The following is a 10,774-nucleotide window of genomic DNA, read 5'->3' as shown; positions in this document are numbered from 1 at the left end:
TTGTTACTATAAATTATAAAGAGTTTGTTTCTATAATATATATATATATATATATATATTTACAAATATAAATTATTTTACAACATTCCTACAAGTTGTTGATATGACCAATTCTTATTAGATTTCATCTAAACTCACCATTTATATTATTGTTTTACTTAGTAACTAGCCTCATCATACACACTCCGCACATGCGATGAGGCTATTTTTTATTTTTTTGAATTTAATGTAATTTTTTAATTTAAATTTATCTATTATTAGTGAGTTTACATAAGAAAGAATTTTTAAGAAACTAAAATAATGATTTGAATAGAGTAAACAGTGAAAAAAAAAATGTATCAAACTTGTGTGAGATATATTTAAATAGAGAGTGTATTAATTTTTAAGAAAAAAGTTTCTTAGGTATTTTTTTTTTTTTTTTTTTTTTTGAATTATGTTGAATTATAATATTAACCCCACTTTTTTTTCTTTTTTTTTTTTTAAGAATAAAGATTATCTAATTAGATTAGGGGTATTTTTGACTTTTTTTGAAATCATAACTAACTTTCTAAATTGTTTTAATATATAGAGATAATCACTTATCACATCAGCAATTGTTATTATCCTACTTAATTATCAACTTAAAAAGGAAAAAGAAAAAGAAAAAAAGACAATTAAAGAGTACAAGTGAAATACATCATTTGTTATTGTCTAAATAAAATTTTTTCAGAAGATTGTTTAAATAATTTGACAATCTCACTTCACTAGTATTAAGTAACATCAATGACAGCCAATCTACCATTCAAAAATTTTAAACCTTACGTGCCATTACCAAAATAGACTCTTTTATTCAATCATCCAACAATGTATATATAGAGTATCATGTTATTTAAAATTTAAAATTAATAAAGTAGTATTTAATTTTTCTTAAAATCTAAAAAATTTGTAATTATTTTCTCAAATTGTTAAATATTTAATTTAAACCATCTAATGGAAAAGTACCATTTTTTTTCTTCTATGGAGAATGCTCTTTTAAAATGGAAAGATTACATTTCAAGATAAAATTTGGTAGTTAACATATTTTTTTTTTTGAGAAATAATTACAACATGCTGCTAACCCCGCATCTCGAGCCTTTTCGGTGGTTAACATATTTAAAATTAAAAGTAAATATAGTGTCACATGTCATTTAAAATCATCTATCATATATGGTAGAATATAAAATCAAATTTCTATACACTCTTATTCAAAAAAAAAAAAAAATCTTAATCATAAAATCAATCATTTGACTTGCCTAAAGTGCTCCTCTACCTTTCTAACTTGTTATCAAAAAATAAACAAGTCCTCATATACATAGTGGCAACATGACATGTATCTCTATTACCTCATAATCAAATGAAAAGAGAACCCTCATTCATAATACGAACATATAAAACAAATTGAATTTTCATCACCAATTATGGCATTCCATCACCAATTACGGCATGACGCAACGATAAGTAGTCTTTACGATCCATCAAATCTACGAGATTAGAAAAATGAACCGTCTAGAAAATTCTATTATAGTGATCACTCGCGTGAGCTCCTTTTTTTAATTATAAAAAAATATTATATCTATAATTTTTTTCAATAAATATTATATAACAGGTTGTTATGGAGTTTAAATTAAAATAAATAATAATTAATCACTTATAATTTATTAGAAAAATATGATAGTAGTAACTTTTTTTTTAATTAAAAAAAAGAAAAAAAAGAAAAATACAGTCATTCAGCCACATGGACCAAACCAAACGCTCAACGCAACAATACGCTCACGCCGCACGCGCAAAGAGTCAATATAAACGCCTCATTTCACTTCAAAGCCTCCTCACCTCTCCACCGCACAACACTCAAAAAAAAGCTCCCATTTCCTCGCTCTCTCTCTCTGCCTTTCGCAACTCTCTCTTTCAACTTCACAGCGAAAGGCGGAGACTTCAACAGGTAAAAAAAAAAAAAAAAACACAAAAAATATCTATCTCTCTCTGATTCTATTTCAAATCTCTTTAGATCTGATATCTATTTATACACATGCATGTGTTTCGCTATGTTTGATTCAGTTTTTTTCTGTTAGATCTACCTGTTTATGAGGTTTCTGTTTCATTTTTATCAATCAAGTTTAGCTTAGTTACACTAGTACTGAAAGGTAGACTTGTTATTATAACCCGAGTTTTATTGATTTGATTCTTTTTTTTTTTTTTTTTTGGTTATATAACTGTTCTAGATCTAATTAGTTTCTGGTCTAAATATATCTGATTTATTAGATCTGTTAGTTTTTGTGCTCATTTCAGTTCGTTTTTAACTATATAATATAAAAAAATTCGATTTTTATTGATTTACTATTAGATTAAGTTTTTAGTTTAATTTTACATGTGACATTTTTTTTCGTATCTAGATTTATGGATCTATTTTTATGTTAGATCTGATCAATTTTTTCACTTTTTTTTCAATTTTGATATTACTTTTGCTAGCTTTCTTTTTAAAAGTATCTAAAAAAATTGTATATATTCGGATTCGCTTTTTTCTGCTTTCATTTTCAGCTACTATCTTATATATAGTTGACTGATAATATGTTTTGCAAAAGATTTTTTTTTTTTTTTTTTGAATTGTATTTATATTTAAGGCAAAAGTTAACGAATGCTCCGAGGGCATTGGTTTAGAAAATATTTCTAGAAACTTTTTATGTAAAAATAAAAAGTAATTAATTTTTTTGACAGCTTTTTATATAACAAATGTGGCATCTGTTAACAGGATCCTTTTATATAACCCTGATTATGAACTATGTCAACAATTTACTAGCAATTATTTAAGAGCTATTCGGATAATTATTCATTGAATTTAATTGAATTACTATTAAACATTTTTTTCATAGCCATTGGTTTTTAATTAACATGAAATACGTGTTTGTAAATATTGGGCACATGTATTAGCAAATTACGTGTTTGTAAATTATCCCGCGTCTCACAAGAAGATGTCTTTTTTAGAACTTTGGTATGGAAGTAGAGATTGGACATATGTATTACACAGTTTATTAGCAGCATGTTTATTGTCTTAAAATTTTATACTCGTTTATGCTGTGAAACGAGGTGTCAGCCTGAGCTGCTTATTGGGTTTATTTTTGCTGTTGTAAATTCACTATGGCACTATGCTACTAACTGTAACATGCCTTCCCATTGGGTGCTTGTGTAACTTACTTATTTTGGGGTTTTATGCGATACATTCCATGTACTATAATGATTGGATGCTCGTGTCACTTGCCCCAAAAAAAAACTTGTAACATGCACCAATTTTAGGCATTTATGTAATACATTCTATGTTCTATTCTGATACCACAATAAAACCTTACGAGGGTTTGAGTAACTTATGGTTCTGTTTTAGTAGTACGTGGTTTTGTTACTGAATTCAAGTAATTACTTTGTTTGAGAGATGCTTGTCTGCGTTCCTAGTTGTGATCAAGATGTCATTGGACAAGCATTGGAGTGAATTTTTCAAGTTTGGTCTTCTATTTATGGCTCACCAGTTTCAATATTCCAATGAAATTTATTGTTAGTGAGACTGCATGTATTCTCTAATGTTGCACAGTTGTAAATCACTGCTATTTCTTAAGCATCATTGGTTGGAAAAGCTAGAATGATATCTTTTGGACGATTATTATCTTTCTTGCCTATGTTGATTTTTATTGTCATGTTGTGTTTCCTTGTGGTATCAGCTATTTTTGACGTTAAAGTGTTCATATTTTGCAGGGAAAGTGAAAATGGTTGATCAGGTTCAACACCCCACAGTCTTTCAGAAGGCAGCTGGCCAGCTCCATCTCCGCTCTGGTATTTCCATGGATGTTCAGAGTTTTGATGGTGCTTACCATCAGGCAGCTCTGTACCAAAGGCGTGCCACATTTGGAAACTACTCAAATGCTGCCTTCCAGTATCCCATAATGCCAGCTTGTGGAGCTACTACTGATCTATCTGCTGTTGCATCGACTGCCTCCCCAATTTTCATTGCAGCCCCTAAAGAGAAAGGAAACTTTCTCATTGATTTCCTTATGGGTGGTGTATCTGCTGCTGTATCCAAAACAGCTGCTGCTCCAATTGAGCGTGTTAAACTTTTGATTCAGAACCAGGATGAGATGATTAAATCCGGGAGGTTGTCTGAACCCTACAAGGGTATTGGTGATTGTTTTGGCCGAACAATTAAGGAAGAGGGATTTGCTTCATTGTGGAGAGGGAACACTGCTAATGTCATCCGTTACTTCCCTACTCAGGTTAGTATTTTTATTATCTTTTTCCCCTTTTTCGTTGTCTGAAAAAGTAGTATTTTTCAAGCTTCTAATGCCTATATTTGCTCTATGAAACTTGTACCAGGCCTTGAACTTTGCATTCAAGGATTACTTTAAGAGGCTTTTCAACTTCAAGAAGGACAAGGATGGTTACTGGAAATGGTTTGCTGGTAACTTGGCCTCTGGTGGTGCAGCTGGTGCTTCATCTCTTCTCTTTGTTTACTCACTGGACTATGCCCGTACCCGTCTGGCTAATGATGCTAAGGCTGCAAAGAAGGGAGGAGAGAGGCAATTCAATGGTCTGGTTGATGTCTACAAAAAGACACTGGCAACTGATGGTATTGCTGGTCTCTACCGTGGATTCAACATTTCATGTGTTGGTATCATCGTGTACCGTGGTCTCTACTTCGGAATGTATGATTCTTTGAAGCCAGTTCTCCTGACTGGAGATTTGGCGGTAAGCAGCGTCTCTTCTATGTTGTTCCTTGTACTTTACAGCACTTGGCATTACTTATACTTGCATGGGCCATGACTTAATGCTACATCTGTGTAGTGATGACATATGATCTAATGAATTTATCTTGATGCAACTGACATGTTACATGACTTGGATGGATATTTTTACATGTCTGATTACTTATAACCCATTTGAGTCTGGCCTAGTGCTGGGAGGCTTGAGATGAGCTGTGTAGACCCATACATCCTAGGTTGGAATTCCCACCAGAGGGTTCCTTGGGATACTTGATAAACAGTTTTGGCTGGTGGGGTCATGTATCTGGGGTTTTCTCCCCAGGAGTGCCCAAAGGGCCTTGCCTTTTATGAGGTTCCACGCCATAAAAAAAAAATTAAGAGGTCTTCAAACTTCTACAATTTAAATAAATTGATCTATTATTGGCCATTTGTCAAGTGAGCTTCTTGTTGATAAAAAGCCAGATATATTTACCATTGCTTTCTTGTTCTCTTTCATAAATTAGGATCTATAAACAATATCTTTTATTAGGTTTTAATGGTTTCTGTTTTGACATCTTTCTTTTTTATTATTAATGTTGGTTAAAAATTCAGTTTTGTTTTAATTGTGTATTGAACTGCTGTATCAATCTGGCACATGAGTCAGTTTTCTGATTCCTGACATCTTCTTCCCCTCTTATTTTGATGACTACAGGATAGTTTCTTTGCTAGCTTTGCCCTTGGTTGGCTCATCACCAACGGTGCTGGTCTTGCATCCTACCCAATTGACACTGTTCGTAGAAGAATGATGATGACCTCCGGTGAAGCTGTCAAGTACAAGAGCTCATTGGATGCATTCTCCCAGATTCTGAAGAATGAGGGTCCCAAGTCTCTCTTCAAGGGTGCTGGTGCAAACATCCTCCGTGCTGTTGCTGGTGCTGGTGTCCTTGCCGGTTATGACAAGTTACAGTTAATCGTGTTCGGAAAGAAATACGGATCTGGTGGTGCTTAATTAACCAGGGGTATATTTCCCTGCTTGTGCCAATTTTAGCTTTTAGATGGTGATGAAAATCTTTTTGAGTTCCAAGTACTTATTCCGGCGAATTTTTGCTCAAATAATTCAGTTTTAGAGGGATTTAAATCCCAAACCAATTTAAAATTTTGGATTGATTCTGATCCTATAAACCTGATTTATTGAGGTGACTGTCAATGCCTCTGTTACTTCTTTTCAGCTTCAGCTCTCTCTATAATTTAAGGAGGATACTTTCATATATGTCCTGGTATTTTTGTTTACGAATGAGGACTTAATTTGATGCTGGATTTTGCTTCTTTTACAGTAAATGATGAATATGTTGAATGTTGAGATGAATTTTATCATAGATTGTTGGTTATCAAATGCTGTTTTATGAGTATTTCATATTAGTGGGTACTGCAAATTTAATTCGAAAACGAAGAATTGGAAGCTGTACCGCACACTGTGCAATGATGGATTTTGATGAAAGTATTGCTTGTGACAGACATACCAGGCAATTTGTAACAAGTGAATGAGTGAATACTATGCAATTCAACTCTATATTCTTTTGTCAGTGTTCTCTCATTGGTTTCTTACATGGTTGATTTGGTATCTCTATCATAATAGATAAGTACTCCTTTTACAGTTGAGAATCAACCAGAGTCGATTGGTGCTAATGAAATGTAGAGAATTTACGCATTGGTTTCTTACATGGTTGATTTCTGAATTAGGATCCTATAATTTCTTACCTGGCTTGTCTTTTTTACTGAGCTGATTGGATTTTCCGGGTTCCAGTTATATATAGTCTACAGGATTGGAAAAGTTTTACTGTTTTGTTCGGGATTCTAGCAAATAATAACCGGCTGTGTTTTAGGCTTTTATGCAAAACTTTGCTTTTATCACCATATATATGAACAGTTTGGTTGGACTGTAGTCTTTAAACATTTCTGATATCTGAAGTTGCAGCTTTAATTTTTTGGGTGAATGGAAAATATATGCAATTGATTAAGAATCAGGACAAAAGTGCTTTGGCTAAGTCACGCTACTTCGCATAAACCTCATTTTTGGCTTTAGTACACAAAAGAAGGGTGGAAAAGAGAGTTTGTAACTTTGTAAGTAGACGGTAGCCTTCTTTTGCAACGAGATCCACACTGGATTCCCTGTGTGTGTGTGAGTGGCGTCAATGATATTAGAGTCTTAACTCAAACCATGTACATGCAATGAGATAAGTGCTTGAAGTCGATAAACTGTGTACATCGAGCTGATTAGTGTGTGATTGACATTAGATTATTTAACTTTTTGCGTGCTATAGTATATATATTTACCTTAAAAAAGGTAGTTTTAAAAAGCAGTACGTAAAGGCTATAAGATTAAAATTTGAGGAAAAAAAAAGCTAATGCCAAACTCGCATTTAAGTAGATCAAGATCAAAGGATGACCATAACATCGACCTCGATTTTCAGATTTTTAATCCATAGCTGGATAGCAAGTTGTACCCCATCTCAAATACCCAAGTTGGAGCAGTACATGTAATGAGATAAAGTGCTTGAAGTAGATAAATTATGTCTTCATATCCTAGTCTGCATAAAGGTGTATATTTAACCATCTAAAAAAAATGACTTTATTTATTATACCATTTTATTTTACAATATATTTAACATCCTAATCTTTATTCTTTCACCACTTCATTTAAATATCTTTTATTTACTATTTACTTGAAAGGGAGAGAATGTGAAGAGAGAGAAAAAAGCAATAAAAAATTGTTAATAATAGTTTATTAGAAGAGAGAAACAATAAAATATAATATATTATTTTTACCATCTAGCTACAGTAATTTGTATATATACACACTTTCTATTTATGGTTGTTAAAATTTTTTAACAATACACACCCGAGTAAAGCTTAGTCAGAGCGAGTATGTTGCTAAAATTGCAATTTGAGGGTATTACGCCCCTCAATGCTAATGAAGTAGATCGAGGGTGACCATGACATCGACCTCGATTTTCAGATTTTTAATCCTTAACTGGATAGCAAGTTGGATCCATCTCGAATACCCAAGTTTGAGCTGTTTTGAAAAGCAATTGTTGGGAAGCATGACAGTATATCTAAAAATGGCAATAGGGACAAAATCACAAAACTGTTTCACACAAGTGACAAAAAACTATTGCATCATTTAATTAGCAAACGGCTAGAAAGGTGTATTTTTTGCTTTCAAAAGCCTCACCAGAAGTCGCATAAAAATTTTATTTAAAAAAAAAAAAAAAAGCCTCACCAGAAGGGCCACAAAACCAATGCGAAACATGTGATATCATCATATATGGCATTTCACACAGAATTGTGGTTTTAGGTGCCTTGTTTTGTGTGGCATGGCAACTAACATGTCAACTATAAGGCTTTCCACTTGCATTTGCAATTTTCATCGATGTTCTTGCTATGTTATATGTCGTGTGCAGAGATGGATGAATGTGTTTTATGGCCCTCCAAGTCCTTATTAAGGCAAATAATTTACTGATCACAAAGCATAATTTTTTTTTTTTTCCTACAATAAATTGGGCAAAGGGAGATTCGAATCTAAATTCTCACAATAACACTAAATTACGAGATTTTTGACTATTACAAAGCATTTTGAGACATCTACATTACGTATATTATTGTCTAAACAACTTTGGCATGAATACTAAATATAAATTATGAAATTTTAATAATAAAAAAAATAGAGAAAGCAATTGCTTGTGTAATTTTTTTTTTTTAAAGTTCAATTATTTTTAGAAAATGATTTGGGTAAAAGTAAAGTATCCCTCTATGCGTATATATTAGTGGCACTATTTCAGGTTACCCACAAGTCATGCTTTGTTTAATCTCTGTAGGAGACCATAGGACAAAGATTCCAAAATGTGCTTGGCTTAAGACTGTTGTGTACTTGAGTTGAATTACTGGTAGTACTCAAGCTGACAAGCAAACATGAATACATTATTATGATTAGTCTAATCCAACTTTAATGTTTAATCTGTTGATTCAGAGCAAATCTCTTTGCAATAATTGCTGCTTTTCAAAAAATTAACTTGTAAGAGATGCCTTGTTTCATCTTTTTGTTAAATTTTGACCAACCTTTTGAAGTTCCATATTCTCTCTCTCTCTCTCTCTCTCTCTCTGCTTGCAATGCATGTGTTTGCGGATTGAAAAGACCAATTCCTTGCTTGCAAACAAGGTCTACTTTGGTCCCATGTATCTCATGACATTAGCATTTACTTATTTGATGGCTTTATTACAGGTAAAGAGCTTATTTTATTTATTTGGTCACATAGAGGAACTTGCCTGGCTTCCTTTTAATTGCTTTTTTATTTTTTAAATAAATTTCTAGGTATTTATGTGGTCCCAAGCCCTGCATTGTCCATATATATATAACTATGATATACATAGAAACTCAAAGTGCATTGTCACAATATTCCTGTGGGATCCCAATTCAACTTTGTAAAAAAAAAAAAAAGTTACTGCCACAAATTTATTGGAATTCAAAGTATAGGTTCATGGAATTGTCCAATTCTAAATGAAAACTTTTGATTCTTTCCCCTTTTATAATGGGTATTCAGGTGACTTGAATCTTTTGAGAGTGTTAACTAGGTTGTGAATCGAAGATCTCATGAATAACACGAACCTTAGAAATCATTAGATTAACCTCTTGGAATTAAATGAAAATTACTTTCATATGATGATCATGCTTGTACCAATTTGCTCTTACACCAGAAGAGATCATTTAACTTTGCTCCTGGCTTCACCTTGTGACATGTATCATAAGAAAGTGACTTAAAAAAGTTGCCTCACAGTCACAGATAACCTAATTGGGCATTATTTAGAAACCAAATTGCCTATTCATTGACTAAGCTGGTTTTAACTAAGACAATGTGAAGCAACATAAAAAGTCAGCTGTTTCTGATGACCTATCTTCAACTATATTTGATTGCATACATTATAGGGAGACCAACTTTCTGAAGAGAGTAACAATACCATTACATCCTACCAAAATCATTAAAGAGATGGGGAAAATTTTCTTGCAATCATTTTCTACAACAAATCAACAACTAAGATGCATGGACTTTGAATATACTAAATAGTATATACCATCAATACCAATCATTTTCTAATTTTCTCCAACGTATCAACAACCAGAATAGAAGGTCTTGGAGGCTACTAGTAACTTGTACTAAATGAACAACTGAAATAGCAGTTATAATTAAGCTCTCTTGAGGACATGTTTGCACCAAAGTGATTAATTCAAGGTCCAAATTTGAGGTGGTTCGTCAAGTCAATGACAATTGACACATAATGTTGAAGTTTTGATTGTCTTCAACTTTCCGAATGAAAGGTACTTATTGCCCCAGTTGGGTGTGATGTGACTATTCCTAATATTGATTTACCACACCAAATATTAGACCATGCTAACTTGTTCATTTGTTTGAATTTAATTGATATTAAACGAGGCATTCCTACATGCGAGCGATAGAAATTAAAATATATTAACTGAAAAGGGGAATATATATATATATATATAGAGAGAGAGAGAGAGAGAGAGAGAGAGAGAGAGAGAGATGACTTTGAGAAGACTTCTCTTTACAATAATAAGTTGTGTTTGAGATAGTTATTGTTTATAGTTGGCATCTATGGTAGTATCAATTAGGCCTAAGAGGTGGCAGTTTAATTATAGGGATACTTGAACTATTTTACATGTGATGATCTTGACAAAGATTCCTCAATCAAATTTTAAATACAAAGAAAGCATACAGTGGATGGGGGTTGCCCAACCCCAAAGGTGAGGGTTTGCGCTACAAACATAGACAAGCTATAACAATCATTCCACATTTAGGGTAATACTTATATAGTTTTGGAGCAATGCTCTAGGCTCTCACATAAGGGGTGTGTCTCATGGGAGACCCACGTGTAAGGCCCACCCTTATGTGAGAGCTCAAAGCACTACTCCGTATTTTCTCCACATTTAACCTCTGAGTCAACATAAATTCAACCACTTTAATGCC

The 10,774-nt window shown here is 32.8% G+C and overlaps 1 protein-coding gene across 1 annotated transcript; it reads left to right on the top strand.

Moving 5' to 3' along the window:
* Positions 1-1,798: 1,798 nt before the first annotated feature.
* LOC115986545 (ADP,ATP carrier protein 1, mitochondrial-like) lies at positions 1,799-6,102 on the top strand. Its single transcript, XM_031109674.1, has 4 exons — positions 1,799-1,957; positions 3,757-4,271; positions 4,372-4,743; positions 5,449-6,102. The coding sequence occupies exons 2-4, from the start codon at positions 3,768-3,770 to the stop codon at positions 5,743-5,745; spliced, it is 1,173 nt and encodes a 390-aa protein (XP_030965534.1). The 5' UTR covers positions 1,799-1,957; positions 3,757-3,767; the 3' UTR covers positions 5,746-6,102.
* The last annotated feature ends 4,672 nt before the right edge of the window (positions 6,103-10,774 follow it).

Source organism: Quercus lobata, chromosome 4, assembly GCF_001633185.2.
Source record: "Quercus lobata isolate SW786 chromosome 4, ValleyOak3.0 Primary Assembly, whole genome shotgun sequence".
In the NCBI taxonomy this organism is placed as follows: domain Eukaryota; kingdom Viridiplantae; phylum Streptophyta; class Magnoliopsida; order Fagales; family Fagaceae; genus Quercus; species Quercus lobata.
Note: the sequence above shows the minus strand (reverse complement) of the source record. Positions and strands in the feature narration are given on the sequence as shown.